General features: G+C 33.3%; 2 protein-coding genes across 2 annotated transcripts; both read left to right on the plus strand.

The window, feature by feature from the left end:
* The first annotated feature begins 3,952 nt into the window (after positions 1 to 3,952).
* On the plus strand, positions 3,953 to 7,976 carry LOC124840142 (nucleoside-triphosphatase-like). The gene is made up of 9 exons (XM_047316142.2): positions 3,953 to 4,228; positions 4,312 to 4,440; positions 4,836 to 4,892; positions 4,979 to 5,071; positions 5,754 to 5,959; positions 6,259 to 6,350; positions 6,758 to 6,972; positions 7,487 to 7,670; positions 7,762 to 7,976. Exons 1-9 carry the CDS (start codon positions 3,953 to 3,955, stop codon positions 7,902 to 7,904), a joined length of 1,395 nt encoding a protein of 464 aa, XP_047172098.1. The 3' UTR covers positions 7,905 to 7,976.
* A 2,326-nt stretch (positions 7,977 to 10,302) lies between these two features.
* LOC124840143 (nucleoside-triphosphatase-like) lies at positions 10,303 to 13,695 on the plus strand. Its single transcript, XM_047316143.2, has 9 exons — positions 10,303 to 10,563; positions 10,657 to 10,785; positions 11,397 to 11,453; positions 11,536 to 11,628; positions 12,254 to 12,459; positions 12,637 to 12,728; positions 12,834 to 13,048; positions 13,146 to 13,335; positions 13,438 to 13,695. The coding sequence occupies exons 1-9, from the start codon at positions 10,324 to 10,326 to the stop codon at positions 13,578 to 13,580; spliced, it is 1,365 nt and encodes a 454-aa protein (XP_047172099.1). The 5' UTR covers positions 10,303 to 10,323; the 3' UTR covers positions 13,581 to 13,695.
* Positions 13,696 to 21,203: the final 7,508 nt, after the last annotated feature.

A 21,203-nucleotide genomic window follows, 5' to 3' on the forward strand; every position in this document is an offset into this window, starting at 1 on the left:
AGGAATGACCCATTGGATTATTATAGACAGAGAGAACGAGGATGACAGGCTTTCCAAAGAGGCGACGGAGGACGACGGGGTCGAGGTAGAAGGTCAGGGCTGAGTGTCGGTGTCGGGGGTGAAGGCCAAGGCGGAGAGAGGGAGGAGTCGTATGGGTAGGGAAGGTGTTGATGGGTGGTGGAGAGATGCACACCGGAGAGTGGAGGGAGTTTGGTTGGAGAGTGAAGTTTCAGAACCAGAGATTTGCAGGAAGGGAGGAAGATCCGTGGTAACAAGAAAGAGAAAGTGACCAAAGCATTTTTACTTGAATTTCAGATTTTCAATTTCCAACATGGCATGAAACATTGACACACCGTTAGCCAGCTCGCTAAAAAGTTAACGTCGTTGGTTTTCGAGGACTAAAATAACAGTTTCATTAAGGAGAAGGATGAAAGTGTAGCAAAGTTTGAAAGAGGGACGAAATCGAAAATTGCTTGATAGTTGAGCGACTAAAAACATATTTAACCCTTGTAGAAATAGCAAAAGTATTGGAGAAAATGAAGAGTGAGGCGGAAGCAACAAGGACAGTTTTAGCAAGTTAGAGGATCGTCTGGGTCCAGAGCAGGTCAGGAGGAAAAGGAGAAGCCTTACTTTAGGCCTTTGTTTCAGGTGGGAGTTACTCATATCGGAGAGCTCATCAGGGTGTTGTTCAGTGCTTCATTTGTTAGGGAGCGCATCTAAGAGGTGGGAAAATGTGTTTTAGTTGTGGATAGCAAGGGCATGTGACCAGGGATTGTCCTTTAGTTAGGAGAGTTAGGACCCAACCACCGCGGGCAATTCAACTGTAATAGAGGAGGAGTGACAAACCTCAAGCTTCAAGTAGAGTGTACGCCATGTTAGGAACAAAGTCTCTTGAATCAGGTAATCTCTTTGTTGGTAGTTATGAGATAACTATTAAATCGTTTTGCTCTTTGGAGCGACATATTCCTATGTGTTAGATGTTTATGTGTAAGGGTAGAGTGAGAGAGCTACAATAGGGTCAAGTGATATCTACTACAATTTATATTTAGGTTAGGATATTTGGGTTTGGTGCCAATGTCCGATGGTTATAGAAGAGCTTTGGTTCAAGTGAGAAGAAGTTGTGTTTTCCTATTGCAAAAGAATCAAAGACTTTGTGGTTTGTCATGCGGGGCAAGAAGCAGAAGAAGGAATAAGTATGCTATCATCTTAACTCATTTGGGAAGTTGAGAAAGATGATAGGAGTTTGGAATTCCTCGATAGTAAATGATTTTTTTTTTTTGCAAATGTGTTTTCTTGGAAAGTGTAGAGATTGTCTCTGGAAGGAAGCAAAGTCTTCTATCAATCAGGTGTCAGTAGGGTCAGTATCAATAGTTCCTTGAAGGATGTTTCTTATTTTAGTTGTCTAAGATTGCGTAACCGGTTGGAGAGTTATTAAAAGAGAAGGGTATCAGACCAAGGTTGTTAACAAGAGAAAATGTCAGAGTGGTTAGTATAGAAGAAGGATGCTAACTATAAACTTCAGGAAATTGAGCAAGCTAACCAGCAAGAATAAGTAACTTTACAAGGGATGGACACTTTGTTGGACGGTGGTGTTCTTCAAGTTTGATCTACGGGCAGGATATCATTAGTGTTGGGTCTATTAAATGCAGTGGGGTTGAACGGTTCAGAGCTAGTTAAGGACTTTGTCATGGAATCAGATGGTATGTTGAGATTCAAAAGCAGAGTGTGTGTACCAGACAATATGAAGATATTGATCTTTAAAGGGAGTTATCAGAGTCATTTTAGCATGCATCAAGAATGATCAACTGTAGCAAGATCCAAGGAGAGGGGTTTTGGTGGTTTGACAGGAATATGGATGTGGTACAGTTTGTGGTAGAAAGGTCAATTTAGTCGTTGGATAAGTTGTTGAGAACTTATATGTTGGATTACCTAGTTAGTTGGGATGAAGTACAACCTTTGGTGGAATTCACCTACAAAAACAGTTTTCAAGGGAGCATCTATATGACACCACACGAGGCTTGGTATGGTCGTCAATGTAGACCTTTTTCGGTTGGTATCCGAATGGAGAAGTTATGTTTGTAGTCTTGAGTTGTTGCAACAAATTATAGAGAATGTAAAGTTGATATAAGAAGGGATGAAGTGTCATAGAGTAGGCAAAATGTCTTATGTTGATCAAAGGAGATGACCCTTGAAGTTGCGGTTGGAAGCATGTTTTCTTGCGAGTAACCCCTACTATTGGTGCGGGAAAGGCTCTTTGTTCAAGAAAGGTATTATTTGTTCATGAGACATGTTGGATCAATGACTTATGAGATAACCATGTATTCCCAATTGTTCAACCTTTTTTCAATATTTCACATCTCATAACTTATGAAGTTTGTAACTGAGTTTTTCTTCTTGTGTTTGAATGGAAAATGTATAGTTAGAGAAAATCTATTAGTGAAGGTGAAAGTTATGGGTATAGTTGGATGCTAGACAAAGTCACTGAGAGGAAAAGACCATCAGTCCAGCCAAAGGTTTCTAGTTTGGGAGAAATAGGTATCTCAGTGTGAGAGATAGAGGATGATATGAGGAAGTCATATCGACATTTATTCTCTGGTTAGTCTAAATTTTCAAGGTTGAAAAATTTTGTTGTTGGGAAAAATGTAAGAACCCATAAAATTGTCTTCTTAGAACTTGTATTGTGGCTTAAGTAGTGAGACTCGAATATTTTAATGTTAAAAGTTCAATGTATAGATAAAAATTTTATTAGACGAGTTTTATTATTTCAAGTCACACTATATCTCTAAAATACAGTTTCTTTTAGAGTTTTCCCTTCTCTTTAGGTGTTCTACCTACTGGATTATCTGTTTGAAGATTAGAGGATGCCAAAGTGATCACTACGGCAAGTGCCCAAAATTTCAGGGTGTCACGGATTATTCAAAAACCAGAAGTTTCAACTTTCTATCATAACACGGAAACATATTTATAAAAACCTTAACATTTAAGCATGTTTAATTTATTCAAAGCATATGAGTTTCAAAAGACTTGTCCAATTACATTATTTAAAATAATGAAAATAACGAAGGAAATAAAATAACTCTAATTACATTGTGTTAAATTTAAACCAAAATAATTTTAAATAAAAATCCCAAGTTTGTATTGCTTGATTTATATTATGAATGTGATATTATTGTTTTAAAATGTGTGAGTGTGTTCTTATGATACTTTAGCTTATCCTTCTGTCTTTTTTTGTTCGTCTGCGTGTCTATCTTTTCTTTTTGCAATGATCACCTTAATGGTGTGAGCTTAGGGATATCTTTGGTGAGCAGGAGGCAACTTGGGGTGGAGTTGAAACTTAGAGTAGGATGATTTGTTGTTCCTTCTTGGTTTGTAAAGTTTATAGTACCATTTTGATTCAATGTAGTATATCTTCTTGTAGTGTAGGTCATGTATATAGATATATCTTGCTATTATCTATTATTATAGATAATTGTAATGACATTTATATATTTTTTTCTTGAATCATGTGTTTGATTAAAAACATAATATATCCTATAATATATTGAATATTATAAAAATTGGGATGTTTCAAAAAATATTCAAAACATTATTTATAAAAAAAAATATGTTAATATAAACTTTTTTACAATATTTTAACACAATACATCTATTCTTCTTTTTATTGATTTATTATTTATTATTTTTTTTATTATACATACGTACTATAAATCCAATAAGAAAATAACACATTATTAAAATTTTGTCAAAAAATATATATATATATGTAACATAATTGAGCATTTTCGAAAAAAAAAAGTCTTGCTATTTAGAGACAGTTGTTACAGTGATTCACATTCAAAATAATATTTAATTAAATATCACACATGATCTTCTGAGACGTGGATCTCTATGGCCATGTTGCACAGCTATAAATAATGACAAGGGTTATGAGCAGTGCAAGCATCGAGTAAAAATGAATTTGGTGATTCCAAAATCAAAGAGCATCATGAGCTTCCAATCCCTCGTCATTTTTCTACTCTTCTCATCATTTCCAACACTCTCTTTTTCGCAATATGTTGGGAACACTATCTTTCTCAATCATCGTAAGATACTCCCCAAACAGGAACTCCTTACCTCTTATGCTGTCATCTTTGATGCTGGTAGCTCTGGTAGTCGTGTGCATGTCTTCCATTTTGACCAGAACTTAGATCTTATTCGCCTTGGCAATGACCTTGAGTTTACTAAAAAGGTTCAACTCAAACCTTAATTACATGACCCTCTATATTCTCTTCATTTTTTACTCTTACATTTCCTCTTCGTAATTTGGCGCAGATCACACCTGGTTTGAGCTCCTACGCAGATCATCCTGAAAAAGCTGCAGAATCTCTCATTCCACTTTTAGAGGACGCTGAAAGGGTTGTTCCTCAAGAACAGCACCCCAAGACACCCCTTAAACTTGGGGTGAGTGTTTCTCATCTCCCTTATCCACATTTTGAAGGGTTTGGTTTGGACCCTTATCCACCAACAAAGTCAAATGAAAAGCTCTTTAAACATGTTCATATGATGTAGAACATGAATCCTAGTAATCCATATATGCACTCAGGATCATCGTGGTTCTGACAGTAATATTCCTTGCTTCAAGGAAACAATATCAGTGGAGACAAAAACTCACTTTGATAAACTCTGTGTTCTAAAAACAATTAATCTATGACTAACTATTTGGAAATATCTTGGTGAAAACATAAATAAAATAAGCATTACCCATTTCATAAAATCTTAGTCTAAATGATACTGGTGTGTGAGTGCAAAAGGAGTTTATAGATGACCTCTTTTCAAATGTTGAATGTGAAATGCAGGCAACAGCGGGTTTGAGGATCTTAGATGGCGATGCTGCTGAAAACATATTGCAAGCGGTAACCATGAGATTAATTCATGTTCTTAATTATCTTGTTAACTATGCTTTCAATGTATTAAGTGTTCGTTTTCTTATGTTAAAAAGGTTAGGGAAATGTTCAAGAACAGAAGTACACTTAACGTTCAACCAGATGCAGTATCTGTTATTGATGGAACCCAAGAAGGTTCTTACCTATGGGTATGATGCCAAACTAAAATTTCATTTCACATTTCTATATTGCAAAAAATGGATTCATTTTGGTAGGTTCACTGCATAAATAAAAGAAAAATGAGAACAAGAAAAGTATGCTATATATAATATATATCTGGACAATTAATGCACGGCATACTAAATACATTATTATTTTATCAATTATCAAAGTATTCATGGTAACAAACTGCTATTGTTTTTAATAAATTGAAAAATTGATAAATAATTATTATATATACTGGAAGCACGATGTGAAAAAGATATCCATGGCTATACATAGATATTCATAAGATAACATTATCATAATATTTTTAAGCATGCAACCCTGTTTCTATGTGTATGTTCCGAATGATGAATCTCGATTATAATTTATACAAGTACTTAAAGGCATGTTTTTTATCTGTTTATGGGATTAGCTAAATATAACATTAAAACATATAAGTATATATGTTTTTAGTTCTAAACCTTGACTTAAAATTAAAATTTATTTTTATCAGAATTTTAATATATTTTTATTTTCAATTAAAAATAATAGATATAGTTAAGTTAAAAGTATCATTATTCTTCTATTTTTGACATCAACTTTCACCATTCATGAGACGACCACAAATGCATGTGAAGCAGTATTATTATTTAGCTTGTCTTATGATATTTTGAGAATTTTGTCTAGGTTGCAGTTAACTATCTTTTGGAAACGTTGGGAAAGAAGGCTTCAAAAACAATGGGAGTGATAGATCTTGGAGGTGCATCAGTTCAAATGGCCTATGCTGTCACAAAAAACACAGCTAAAAATGCCCCAAAACCACCACAAGGAGAGGATCCTTACATCAAGAAACTTGTACTCAAGGGAAAGAAATATGACCTTTATGTTCACAGGTATATACACTCAGCTTCAATTATCATAATGTCTAGTTCTAGAAACCAGAGAGGTATATATTTTCTTAATTCGAAGAACTAAAAACTTATCTAACTTTATTACCGATATCAAAAGATGGTAGGGTTATGCATGCATGCTTTTAATATCATAAAGGAAAAAACTCTATAGGCCTCAGTTCTGAGAAAAATAATTTTCACACCTTAATTTGAAATATAGATTCTAGATATGTAGTTAGTATAACTGATAAATATATACATGAGTGATGCAATGGCTAATGTAGAGGTCTTAATTTTTGCAGTTACTTGCGTTATGGTAACGATGCAGCTCGTGCTGAGATTTTCAAGGTCACTGATGGTGCTGCTAGTCCTTGCCTTTTAGTTGGTTATGAAGGTAAATAAAGCATTCTTTTTCACAAACCCTATAATCTTCTTACATATTAAACGTGCAAAAATAAATTTAAATTAAGAGTTATCAAATAATTATTAAGAATAATAGTGTTTATTATATAAGAAAATAAAGGATTAGAAAGCTATTTTATTATGTTTTACAAATTATTTGTAATAGTATTTATAGATAAAAGACATAACGTTAGTTCTTGGAAGATTGAAGTGATATGAGAGCATATTAAAAAATAAGTGAGTGTTATTTTCTAACCAAACCACCCTTATTAATATTTTAAAAATTACATGTTAAGTCACTATTTTTGTTAGTTATAGTTATTTCAAGTTCAATGTTATATAGTGCTGTTTTTCCAGCATTGTTGACGATAACATGTGAGTTTTTCTTCTTCTTCAAAGGTATATACAAATATTCTGGAGAAACGTACAAGATCTATGGCCCTACTTCTGCTTCCAACTTTGATGAATGCCGAGACACAGTTCTGAAGGTTCTGAGAGTGAATGAGCCATGTGCCCATCAAAATTGTACATTTGGTGGGATATGGGACGGTGGAAAAGGAAGTGGACAGAAAAACCTTGTTGTTACTTCATCTTTCTACTATAGGTCTTCAGAGGTATCCATTTTAATTTCTACACAACCTCCTTAGTCTGTTTTAATCTTTATATATAATTTTCAACTATGAAAAGTAAGTCACATTAAAAAGTAACAAGAATTAGATTTAATGTTAATTTCTTAATATATGTAATTTTTATTTTAGAAACTGCGGTATTTAGATAAATAATACAAACATACTCAATATTGAAGATCACATTGATGAATTTTCAGTATATAAATAAATATAAATCTTATTTTATAAATTAAATTATATTTAAACACATTTTAAAATGATATTAGAATCATATACACAATTTTTTTTTAACAAAATTTGTTATTTTATTCAACATATGGTGACACATGTTATTAAACAATTATCAAATCATTATTAATATTTAATTTTAGTAAAAATATTGTGTCAGAGATAAATTTTTATATATATAATTAAATTTAAAGTTTAATCTTCATAAAATAATTACATTTTTTTTCATTAAATCTCTAATCCATGCTAATTAGGTTGTTTATGGTCTTAGGTTGGTTTTGTGAAGCCACCCAATTCCAGAAATCGTCCTGTGGAGTGGGAAATTGCAGCTAAAGAAGCTTGTAAACTATCATTTGAGGAAGCCAAATCCACTTTTCCAAATGTTGCCAAAGATAAGCTTCCATTTGTATGCCTGGATCTTGTATACCAGTATACATTGCTTGTTAATGGATTTGGTATGTTTTAATTTCTTTCAAAAAATATATTAATTATAAAATTATATTTTCTTTTGTGTTATGCACTGACTCCTGATTCAATTTTTGGCAGGGCTTGATCCTGAGCAAGAGATTACAGTGGCAGAAGGAATTGAATATCAAAATTCTATTGTGGAAACAGCATGGCCTCTAGGAACTGCCATTGAAGCCATATCATCTTTGCCTAAATTTAATCGATTAATGTATTTCATTTAAGCTTCTAGAGAATTCAGGAAAATTCCAATGTTTAAAAGCACCTTTATTGAAATAATAAAATGAAACTCGCACTTTCACCATTCCTTATTGGGTATCAAATGCTTTATACCCTACAATATGGACATATATAATTATTTATACATCATGCTAATAGTTAATGGAAAAAAAATCATTTCAAATCTAGTAAACATTAATAAATTTAAAAGTTAGAGATTTTCGTTTAGAAAATGTAATCAAACTATATGAAACTTTTTAAACATGTTCTATTTTATTCATCATTAACCTATTAAAGCCTTAAAATAATAAGAACTCGTGGAACACGTTCAGATCAAGATATATTAAAGAAGTGTTTTTGAACATTAAAATACGACTATTGCATCAATCATTATCATACTCATAATAATAAATAAGGGCATAGCTTTCACATGACTTGGAAACTACTTTTAGTGTAAAAATAAATAATTTTATATTGTCTAGTGTATGTCTAATGATGTAAAATAATACAATAATATTAATATAATAAATAACACATTCCGTCGTTAACCAAAATGGTAGCACACGAAAAGGAATAATGGATGGAGCTTCATGTTTGTCAAAACATAGGTATGTACGAAATGGCATAGATTCGTTTATTTAACTTATTAGAAAATGACGATGACACAGTATTTGTTTGTTCTAAATTTAAGTAAAAATAATATTTTATTTAGGGTAAAATTAACTATTAATAGTTTTTTAAAATTGTTAAAAAATAATTTAGAGATAAAAAGTTGGTAAATTAAAAGGAACGAATAGTTAAAAAAGTCAAAATAAACAAGAAAAGAAGGTTGTTCAAGATGATTGAATGAATCTGAGATGATAAAATGGGTCAATTCGTTTAAGCCTAACCAAGCACTCACCCATAAGAAAGACTAGATTGGTTTGGCCTATCAATTGAAAATGATTGAAATTTATAATTTGTCCCAAGCTAATGAGTTGATCCCAATTTTGATTTTTTATTTCTATCAATGAATCTAGGTTTAATACATATTTTGGTTTTTCGGTGGTTTGTGAGGTTTGTTCAAAGTGATCCTGTTTTTTTAAATGTTTATAAACATCTCATATTTTGTAAAAAGTGGTTCAAGTGGATTCTTTTTTGCTTACGGTGTTAAAAACATAAATGACAAAGTTGTCTACCTGGCCAAAACTAGATGAAGTGTCCAGTTCATTACGTGGAACTTTGAGGTGAATTAAGGTGTCAATTTTAAAAATAAAACTTAATGACGTAGATTACTTATAACAGAGTAAATGAAATTAGTTTTAGGTTAAAATCAATTCGCGATTTGGGATGATTTGGGGTAATTTGGGGTTGAATATTTTGCTGAAATTGGTGTTAAAATTGGATTCGTGGTTCGAGAGTGTTTCGCAAGAAGGGGATTTTAGATTGCAGCGTTTTGGGGTTCCTTTTCTTGTGTTTCAGATATTACAAATTTTAGGGATTTCATATTAGGGTTTTGAATCAGGGTTGATTTTTATGTTTTGAGGTTCTTTTCTTTGTTTGTGAATTGAGTTTCCTTTTCTTGGATTGATTTCGTGTTTTAGGTTTTGGTGTTCATTATCTTGCAATTTGGGATTTCTCCTTACCTTGCTCCCTATTTTTAATTGCTTTGCGATTCCCGCGTTCAATGTGTTAGGTGGTGGTGGAATGGTGACTCTCCTTTGTTTTTTGTATTCTCTATGTGTGAATGGACAGAGGAGAAAGGGAAAGAGAATGGAGATTTTGGATGATGATCGTGTGAGTTTCGAGAGTGTTATTGTGTATGCGTTGAACTTGAAAAATGATGGTGCTCGAATAGTGTGTTAATTGTGGGTTCGGGATGAAGAAAGGGGTAATGGGTTGTTGTTTTTCTATTTGTGCAGGTGAGATGTGATAATATCTGTGTTAAAAGAATGGAGGTTTATGGTGATGATGAAGGTGAAGAAATGGTAGATGATGGGCATGGTGAAGGAGAAGGGAACTTCTTCACTTCCTCCACCCTACAATTAGTCATGGCACACAACAACAATTTCACGAGCAGTAGCAAAACGATACAACCACGATTTCATTTAACCCTCTGTTAAACAAATTTTCCACTTCATTAATTTTTATTTTTAAAATTTACATCTCAATTGACCTCGGTGTGCCACATATTACAAAACTGGACACCTCATCCACTTTTTGCCAGATGAGCAATTATATCGTTATAGGTATTTAACGTCGTAAGCAAAAAAAACCAACTTGAACTGTTTTTACAAAATATAAAACAATAGTAAACTCTCGAAAAAGAATAGGACCATTTTAAACACATTGTCCTAAACTAGGGACCAAATAAGATATTAAACCATGAATCTAATAATATATATACAGGGTTGTTACCTCTTTTCAAGAAAAGGGACAAAGAACATGGACTTAACTCTCTTTTCACTTCTATTCTTGTTACTATTGCCTGCACTCTCTTCTTCCATATATGTTGGGAACAATATCTTTTTCAATCATCGCAAGATATTCCCCAAACAACAAGAACTTACTTCGTACGCTGTGATCTTTGATGCCGGTAGCACTGGTAGCCGTGTCCATGTCTTTCATTTCGACCAGAACTTAGATCTTCTTCACATAGGCAACGAGATTGAGTTTTATGATAAGGTGAAAATTAAGCTTCATAAGTATTATAGTTTATACATGTTCATTTGAATCATGGGTTTCTCTTCATTACTTCTTGGCATGTTTGTGGTGTAGGTGACACCTGGTTTGAGTGCATATGCGGATAATCCTGAAAATGCAGCAAAATCTCTGCTTCCACTTTTGGAAGAAGCTGAAAGTGTTGTCCCTGAGCACCTCTACCCCACCACACCTGTTAAACTTGGGGTTCGTGTTATGACTCTCTATTTCTCACTCACTCCTCATAATTTTATAGTTTTGAACATTTGGAAGCCATGACAACTCTCTTCTTAAAAGTTACCACATAGAAAAATTTAAGATGAGTTTAACACTCATTTATTATACATAAAATTTATCTAAAATGTCTAATTAACATGATGAGATTTCCAATATATTTCTCTTATGTCGAACCATAGGTATATCAAATGTAAAATTAAATAATAATAATAATAATCCAATAACATATGACCATATACATTTTTTTAAGATAAATTTATATATCTTAAAAATTTTAAATCTAATTCAATATTACACAATTAATTTATAATTTATAAAATAAAGTTTGCATTTGTTTATATTTTAAATTTATTTAATTTGTAGTGAATGTAACATCTGCAACATAGAATTTCCCATATAAAATATTTCATCAGCAATTGAAGTTTTGACAGTAATTGAAAACCTTGTTTGAGTAGACAAGATATATGCATAATATGTTTGTTTAAGTCTTGAATATAATTAGAAATGACTAATTATTTGTTACTATGTAAAGGGAGTAATGAGTACTGTATTTTGAGTAACCTTTTATGCTATATATGCAGGCGACTGCAGGTCTAAGGCTTTTGGATGGGGATGCTTCTGAAAGGATATTGCAAGCGGTAATTAAATAAAGGATCTTAAATTCTTTATCTTTTTCTCGTGTAGGCTTTCAAAATCTAAGGTTTTCTTATGTTTAATTAGGTTAGCGATTTGCTCAAGAACAGAAGTACCTTCAGCGTTCAACCAGATGCTGTAGCTATAATTGATGGAACCCAAGAAGGTTCCTATCTATGGGTACGACTTATCAATATCTGTTATGGTGATAAAGAAAAAATAATCAAAATCTGCACTAATCACTTTTATTTTTTACCACTTAATCCCCGTTGTAAATTCTCTCAATTTATTTTAGCTTACAATAATATTTATAGTTTTTCTGTCTTCTTAATGTCATATAGCATTTCATATGTTGATGTGACTTGTTTTTACGAACCAATGTCTCAAATTATTCTAGTGTTTACTAACCAAATTAATTGTACAAAATCGATTATCGTTATATTATTATATATATTGCAGAATAACACGATTTAGTTACGAAAAAATTTACAGCTCTTTTAAAACAAACTCTTCTAATTTTGGGTTATTGATGATTACTGGTTATATTGGTATATGCTATTTTAAAATACTGTTCATCTAATCACATTTTAAAAGTCTGGTTACAATAAAATACAATATTACTATTCATCCAATTGTGGAGGTATCTTTATTGTATTAGTGTAAAAATTAATAGGAGTAGGTTGTACTTTAACTTTTAGCATATAGTTAATTATAAATTTTACATAATTCCATTTCTGTGAAACATCATCAAAGAAACATTAGTAACATGATATTTCGTCTCTCTTACCATTCAACTATTTTGTAGGTGACAGTAAACTATTTACTAGGGAATTTGGGGAAGAAGTTTTCAAAGACAGTGGGAGTAGTTGATCTTGGAGGTGGATCGGTTCAAATGACATATGCTGTCTCAAAGAACACAGCAAACAATGCTCCACAACCACCAGAAGGAGAGGAACCTTACATAAAGAAACTTGTCCTCAAGGGAAAGAAATATGACCTCTATGTTCACAGGTTCTCTTCTTTCTAACTATTGATATACTAGTAAGTGTTGAAGTGTGAGTAGATGTTGTGCAGTACAACTTCTGATAGAAAAACCTCATGGACAAGCCTTCTGAGTTGTTTCAATTTGAAGTCTAGATAAATAGGTACCTATTTATCTAATGTGTAGTTTTAACACTCTTCTTTCAGTTACTTGCGCTATGGTAGAGAGGCATTTCGTGCTGAGGTTTTGAAGGTCACTGATGGTTCTGCTAACCCTTGTATTTTATATGGCTTTGATGGTAAGTGCATTTACACATGCCCAGATGCTAATTGACGGTGAAAAATCTTCCAATATTTTTATCATGCATGACAATAACAGAGTACACGATTTTATTCCTTGAAAGGGACCTACACATATTCTGGAGAAGACTATAAGGCCTTTGCTCCCGTTTCTGGATCCAACTACCATGAATGCAGAAAGATAGCTCTTCAAGCTCTGAAAGTGAACCAGTTTTGCCCCCACCGAAATTGTAGTTTTGGAGGGATATGGGATGGTGGAAAGGGAAGTGGACAAAACATTCTTTTCGGCACTTCATCTTTCTATTATCTGCCTTCGGAGGTATCTAATTATATTTGGTCAAATTTGTTGTGTCTACAGGTTCTTATTTTGACTATTGCACATGCTCATTTTAATTATGTTATGTTGGATACATTAGATTGGTATGTTTAATCCAAATAAACCCAACTCCAAGATTCATCCTTTGGATTTGAAGACTGAAGCAAAGAGAGCTTGTGAAACAACATTTGAGGATGCCAAATACACTTATCCACTTCTTTCAGCTGATAAACTTCCATATGTATGCTTGGACCTTACATACCAGTATGCATTGTTTACTGATGGATTTGGTAGGTTTCTGCAATGAAGTTTTTTTCCAAAATGTGTTGCAACTTTATTTATTGTCCTAATATACTGAATTTTTATTTTACTTTTGTTTTCATATTTGGCAGGCTTAGATCCATTGCAAGAGATCACAGTGGCAAATCAAATTGAATATCAGGAAGCACTTGTGGAAGCAGCATGGCCTTTAGGCACTGCCATAGAAGCCATATCTTCATTGCCTAAATTTGATCCATTCATGTATTTTATTTAAGCTTCTGCTGGCATATTTCAGTGCTAAAGGGCACTATAAAAACCTACTGAATAAAATATTAAAACTTAAGCCATTTCTTCATACAGAGAAAGAAATATTCTGATTTTTATGTCGATTTGAAGATTTTATGGGAAGAATTGGAATCTTTAAGGACAATACCAAAAACTACACATGCAACACCAAATGAAACCATGATCTTGTAAAAGTCATGGTTAAATATAAAGATTCTAAATATGTCATGCTTCTTGAAAAGTCCTGGGGAAATGTTTGTTGCTTTCAAGACGCAAATCCTTTTAACATTAATCATGTCTTTCCCCTGGTGCTTCAACAAATCACTACTACAAACTCGGATGCAAGATTCCAACCAAAATCAAAACAAGTCCAACTTCTCTTGGAAATGCTACAAGACTAAATGATTAACTTTTCACACAGCATCAATTAGATTAAAGGGCACATTGGTGAGTCTTCCACTCAATAACCTGGAAAAGGTAAAACCACTGAATATTCTTTGATTTTGGATAAAGGGGCCACTAATATCTATAAAATCCTTCATTCTTACATAACGTTTGTCAGTTTCTAGATATTGTGATAGGATTTAATATGATAGGTTATAATGGGTATTAGGTGTGCAGGAGAGAGAAAACAGTTGAAGAATTAATTGTTCAGTTTAGGAATTAATTGTTGTTGGGTAGTTAGAAGTGGGCTGCCTTTATAAGAAGGCAAGGGAGGGTCTGGTAGAGGGGGAGTTTTTGATATCAATTGTATAGACAGGAACCTTGATCCTGTGGAGGGGGATTATGCTCCCAGTTACTGGTTGTACATGACATTGGTTGATGTGAATACATATTTTCATTCTTTTCTTACCATTTGGGTGCTATTGAGTGAGTGTGTGCTGTGAGACAGTTAGGTTTCATACCCAGAAACCTAACAATTTGGTCCGACCTGCCGGATCAAAGTGGGGGTGAAGGATCAAGAAGCTGCTCCACTTAGGAGGAGATGCCGGATCAAGAAGCTGCTGGATCCTTTGGAGAGGAGAACGTGATGGAAGGAAGAATCGATACTATGGAAGGAAGAATCGATACTGTGGAAAGGTGGGCCAGCGGACAGAAAATAGTGCTAGCAGAATGGAGAAGAAATATCCAAGAAATAAAAGAAATGATGCAAAATATCAAGATTCAGATAAAGGGCTCAACAAGAAATGATGAATCTGCCATGAAAGGAAAGAAAGATGGTTCAGAGGAAGAGCTGGAGGAAGACAATGGGCAAAGGGCAGCAGAAGTGGAGGAAGCAGATAGAATTGCCTACTTTTGAGGGGATTGATCCAGAGGGATGGATATCCAGAGCAGAGAAAGTTTTTGAGATCCAAAACGTGGCAGCCGGGGAAAAATTAAGATTGGCCTATGCTAGCATGGAGGGAGGTGCAATCTATTGGTTCAGGGCCTGGGAAAATAAAACCAAGAACCATTCTTGGAAAGGGCTGAAAGAGGCATTGATAAGGGGGTTCGGAGGAAGAGTTAGAGGTTCTGTTTTTGAGAAGAAAAGAGAAACGGAAGCTGCAGTTTTGAGTGTTGATGGTTTTGCAAGAATTAGAGGACAGAATAGGAGAGAAGAAAATATATGTGGAGAGGAAGGCAATGATGAAAACTGTGATGGAAACATTGGTGTGACTGCTGCTGGAAAAGTTGGAAAAGCTGTTGTTTTTACTGCTATTGGAAAAGTAGCAAAAGTTGTTGGTGTTGCTGCCCAGAAAGTGGCAAAAGCTGCTCTTTCTGGGAAGGAAAGAGAAAGAGATATCAGTGCAGAAGACAAAAAATGTGATGGAGGCATTGTTTGTGTTGCTGCCCAGGAAGTGGCAGAAGCTGCCGTTTCTAGGAGAGATAGTGGGGTAGGTTGTGATGTGTATGATAAAACAGTGAAGAAGGGTGAAGACAGAGGAAAGAAAGCAGAATATGGTGGGAACAGGGTGACTATGATGGCTGGAAATAAAGTAGAAGATGCAGCTGTCTTGAGTGGGGAAAAAATATGGTTGTCACAAACATACAAAACACTAGAAGACCAATGGCAGAGATATTTCTTTGCAGGGCTGCAATTTAACATTCAGAGGAAACAGTTAGCTCAACATGATGATGATGAAGGAATTGGATGGTCAAATCAACAAGTTCTTTCCTTTTTAGCTTCTAGGATGAACAAATTTGGGTAAGGAGAGGGCTTCGCCAGTACTGCTGCTATAAAAATACAAAAAAGGTTTTGGGGGTGGAAGAAGAGAAAAGAATTCTTGATCATTCATCAGAAAAGAGTTAAAATCCAGGCCCATGTAAGTGGTCACCAGGTCAGAAGGCAATATAGAAGAATCATAGGGTCCATGGGAATTCTGGAAAAAAAGCAACTCTTAAAGGGGTCAACAATTCTTTCATATAGACCACCACCCAAGCCTCCAGACCTGAATTGGAGGCAGCAGCCAGTGGGTTCCCTTCCTATGATGAAGATGAGCCATGGGAACAAGCATTATTGTACCAACCTTGAGGACAAGGTTGTTTTGCAGCAGGGTGTAATGATAGGATTTAATATGATAGGTTATAATGGGTATTAGGTGTGCAGGAGAGAGAAAACAGTTGAAGAATTAATTGTTCAGTTTAGGAATTAATTGTTGTTGGGTAGTTAGAAGTGGGCTGCCTTTATAAGAAGGCAAGGGAGGGTCTGGTAGAGGGGGAGTTTTTGATATCAATTGTATAGACAGGAACCTTGATCCTGTGGAGGGGGATTATGCTCCCAGTTACTGGTTGTACATGACATTGGTTGATGTGAATACATATTTTCATTCTTTTCTTACCATTTGGGTGCTATTGAGTGAGTGTGTGCTGTGAGACAGTTAGGTTTCATACCCAGAAACCTAACATATTGTCACATTGAAGATGATTGGGCAAGTTGAGTTGCATAAGGGCCTATGTGAACCTATTATACCACATTCATCTAAAATTGTTTTTTTCAATAATATTGTAATAACAAAGAATCTATTATTGATCTCTGGCACCATTAACTTGGGCGCCCTTCTGATAAGATTTTCCACCGTATTTGTAAAGGTTTACCTTTAGTATATTCTATTTAATAAACAAGGTATGTGATACATGTCATTTAGCTGAACGCCTCCATGTGAATCTGTTTCTCTTCATGCTTTTGATCTTATTCATGCTGCTGACATTTGGGAATCTCTTGCTATCCCTTCCATTCACAGTCACAGGTACCTTTTCATTGTTGTAGTGTTGCCAAACATACACGGGTGTTTCTCATGAAAAGTAAAATTGAGACCAGAAACATATTATCTAGCATTATAACTCTCGTACACAACCAACTCAGTAATAGTTCTCCAAACCCCCTTTGTCCTTCTCGTACTCGTTCTCTACAAAATTTGAAGTCAAAAATTTTGGTTAACGTATGATTAATGCAAAAATAAAGTCGAAACTCAATTAAATAATATTTATAGGAGTATTTTACTAACCATGGGCCTTACTTGGATAGAACTCGATTTTGGACCCATTGGCTTAATGGTCATTTTACCTATGGTATATGCAACCAGTTTTGACGAAGTTACTGATATGCTTATGTATTCGACAAATAGGGATAGGTACCGGTAGGCGACACCTAGCTCTAGTGAGGAGTGTGTCTTTTAACGATGTCACCTAGACTTTGATTAGGGGAACACGATACCCAGTGTCCATCCATCGTTATCCACTATATATATAACATATTGAGCTTGGTCTTTTGGGGTGTAGTCTTGAGTCTTCGGTTAGGATGACATACCCCCTAGCCATGGTCAAGAACATTCAAGAAGAGTTGGAGTCATCTACGGAAGATGGACCTAAACTCTTTCTCTTAGGCCATCTTAAGCCATCATGAAGACTCTATAGAGTAAGAATAATTTTGGGCCTTGTATTTTGGGTCAAGTAGAGTAGGATTTTGACCACCTAAGTCAACAAAGGGCCAAAAGCCCAACATTGAACAAGGTGGACGTCCAAAGGGAAGAGTTGACCAAGGGGTCAACATTGTTGGCCAAGTTGGAGGACAATGAGCTTATTTTCGTCCTAGACATGTGTCTCCACCCTATTGAAGAGTTTTTCCACCTAGTTAGTCGTCACATGTCACTCTAGGAATTGAGAGTTTTTCCATAGGTAGTGGCCACATGTCTCCCTCTTATTGGAGAGAATTTTTGCCACTTTTCTTCCTCTTATTGGAGAGGATTTCTCCTTGCTCTCAAAGCTAACCAAGGTGACTCTTTTAGGTTAAAGTTTCTACCCATTTTGAGACACCTTAGCTATAAATAGAGGTGTCTCTCCTTTATGTAAGAATCTTTGAATTTGAGTAATATTATGCTGTCATTTTGCGCACTTATACTTTTTGTAAGGTCACCCTAGGCTAGAGCAACCCAAGTGACCTCTTCTAGCTACCTTCATCCAAGAGTTAGCACAACCTCTCTTAGAGAACCCTTAAACACATCACCCAACACCATGCAATCCACCATGGCTGAGAAACTTAAACTTCATTCCACACCATCCATTTTCGCCACCTCCATCCGTGAGCTTATATGGCATTTTTCCTTCTAGATTTGGCTTGTCCTAGCTAGAGGATTGCCATCAGGTTGGCACCTTAATCTTTACAAAGTATTTGGTAATTGACATGCAACCCCTACTAGCCGTAAGATACTTGGTATTAGGTATCCGGTATGAGGTTTCTTGTTTATGTTTGTTTAGTCAATCATCATAAGGTCGTAGTTGATAAGGTTGAAGGGTCTTCTAGCACATACAGTATACTAAACCTTAGTCTTTCATGTCTTGAAAGCATGCAAAGAATGTCAGTATTCGATGTGTAGTTGAGTTGTAGAAATATGGTGTCGGTATCTAGTAGTCGACATGCATGGTTTTGCAAAAAAAAAATTACAAAAAAATTGTTATCTTTAGCCATAACCTTATAGGTATAGTAGCCCTCTAGTATTGAGTAGAATTGCAACAAAGAAGTTTGAGTGATGGGATGTTAGATCTAATAAGATGTGAAAGATGGAAGTAGGTGGGTTGTGGAAATTGAAGCGACAGATTGGGAAGAGTTATGAAGGTTCAAGAATGAGGAGTCGCCATTGAGAGAAGGAACGATGAGGAAACCAAAGCATTGAATCATCACCAGCACACTATATGTAAGAGATGAAGTTGTTTAAAGTTTTCCACAAAGTTTTTACAAGAGTTGTGAAATCATGTGTGCTTACGAGAGAAGTGCAATGCTGCCAAGATCAAGTAGTCACCGAGAGGTATGACAAAATCAAGTAACAATAGTAATGCAGGTAACCAGGTTTTGGTGTCATCTAATGTCACCTTGTCTTTAGGGTTAGACGTAAGGAGGTTTTTGGAGAAATGGAGAATTTTCGAAAAGAGAAGAATTAAACATAAGATTTTAAGGAAGACCTCACGGGATAGATAAAACTCTAAATCTGGAATTTCATTTTAATTCTCCTACTCAAACAAATTGAATCCATCAATAAAAAAATCTTGACAAACTTATCGAAGAAATTTAATAACGGATAATTGATCAACAATAACCTAAGTCATTAACTAATTTTCTTCAATGAATTATCAAAATCCGTCTATAACTTTTCTTAGTAATTGCATTTTATCAATAAATCTAAATTTTCATCCGTATATTTAGTATATCTTGTGCAGTAAAGAAAATTTATGAAATCAATTATCTAAATTGCTACACTCATAACTAAATTTGTCATTAATATTTGCAACTATATCTAAAAGTGTTTAAGTTGTAATCACATTGTCACATTTATTTTACACTTGAATTATCTGTTTTCATCCTTTCTAACACTTAAACTAAAATTAAAATAAAAGAAAAATACATTAATATAATAACTATTGTAAAATTGCTTACGTCCTACCAAGCATGCCAATTTATTTTTCAAATTGATTTGATTTATTTTTAAACATTTTAGACTATATCAAACCAAAATCCTCGATAAACCGTTATATTCCATAATTAATACATAACTCCATTCATTTCCAATTTCATCTACTTACTGTATGCAAATGTCAAATTCATATATTTTAAGCTTTAAATATTCAATCTAAACTATTAGGAATGGGAATATTTTAAAATTAAAAGGAAGATTAATATCATTTTACTAAAAATATTAGTGAGACGAGTGTGCTTTAATATAATCTCAAAAGAATACATGCAATTTCCCATAGTTTTAAATCAAATTTAACATAGTTGAATAATGGAATAAATTATTATTATTACCATATAGTATTTATATTTGTTTATTTTTTATTCAACAATGTATATTACAAATTATCTTTTAAAAATAATAAAAAGTAATTATGTTATATAGATACCCATTACATTAATTTTGCTATAATTACCTATTGTTTAGTAATTAATTTTAATGCATAAATTCAATTAATAATAATAGATTTAATATGCATATATTCTACTTTTTTAATTGTAATAATAGTAATTTTTTACACATAACATAATAAAATAATAAGAAACAATTTGGTAAAGCTCATGCCAAGGAAAGTAATGGGAGTGTTGCTTCCTCCACCACCATTAAATGCTCCTGCACCATCTCATACCAAATTTACCCTTGCTATAAAATGAATGTCAACATCTGTTTCACCTTAACAGACAGATGTCAATATCCGTTTACATATTTTAACTTTTTTTTTTATATTTTAGTTTATTATTTTTATTTTAATAATATTTTATATTTACATAATATATTATAAAAAATTAAATACTTTATAAATTAATTTAAAATATTAAAAAATTTAAATAATATTTAAAGATTAATTTAAAACACAATAAATTAATAAACTAAAAACTAAAAAAAACTTAACGGATGTGACCACATCCATTAACTTAAATTACGTAATAAATTAATTTATTTTATTTAATTAAATAATTATTATTAATTTAATTAAATTATAAAAATTTTAATTAATTATAATCAACGGATGTTTAAGTTTTTTTATTTGTTTTTAATTTTAGTTTATTTAAATAATATTTTTTAATTAATGTATAGATTATTATAATATATTACATAAATTAATTTTATTTTATTTAATTAAATAATTATTATTAATACAATAAATTAATTAACTAAAAACTAAAAAAAATAAAACCTATGTGGAACACATCCGTTGAAGGATGTGGCATATCCGTTGAAGAATTTTTTCTTCAATACATGTCAACATTCTTTAAAAAAAGAATTACGGGTGTAGAATGTTTTAAAATATAAATATTAATTTTGAAATTTTTAAAAAATGTAGTGATACAGGAAGCAATTTGGGAAAGTATAGGAGTACCCTCAAGTCATGGTTGTTCTGTCCACGTGTATGCATCTCGCAATGTCACACTTGCTTCTTGTTTTTATTTTTAAAATTTACTAAATTTTAGCATCACCAGCTTACTCTAACTGGATTTTTTAATTTTCAAAAAATTTATTAAACTTTAGCGTAGGTCTTTGCTCCAATCCTTATAAAAAATAAAAGAATAAAAAACAAAGAAAGTACATGGTCCAACTTTCTCATGGCTCACCTCTTCCAATAATGTCAAACAAAACCAAAAATTCAA

This window comes from Vigna umbellata, chromosome 5 (assembly GCF_029865625.1).
Source record: "Vigna umbellata cultivar VRB3 chromosome 5, Vumbellata_1.0, whole genome shotgun sequence".
NCBI lineage: Eukaryota > Viridiplantae > Streptophyta > Magnoliopsida > Fabales > Fabaceae > Vigna > Vigna umbellata.

Coding starts and splice junctions, on each gene's coding strand:
- LOC124840143 (XM_047316143.2), top strand. CDS start 10,324: ATGGACTTAACTCTCTTTTCACTTCTATTCTTGTTACTATTGCCTGCA. Junction 11,629..12,253: donor AAGAAGGTTCCTATCTATGG/GTACGACTTATC, acceptor ACTATTTTGTAG/GTGACAGTAAACTATTTACT. Junction 12,729..12,833: donor TATTTTATATGGCTTTGATG/GTAAGTGCATTT, acceptor ATTCCTTGAAAG/GGACCTACACATATTCTGGA.
- LOC124840142 (XM_047316142.2), top strand. CDS start 3,953: ATGAATTTGGTGATTCCAAAATCAAAGAGCATCATGAGCTTCCAATCC. Junction 5,072..5,753: donor AAGAAGGTTCTTACCTATGG/GTATGATGCCAA, acceptor AATTTTGTCTAG/GTTGCAGTTAACTATCTTTT. Junction 5,960..6,258: donor TATGACCTTTATGTTCACAG/GTATATACACTC, acceptor TAATTTTTGCAG/TTACTTGCGTTATGGTAACG.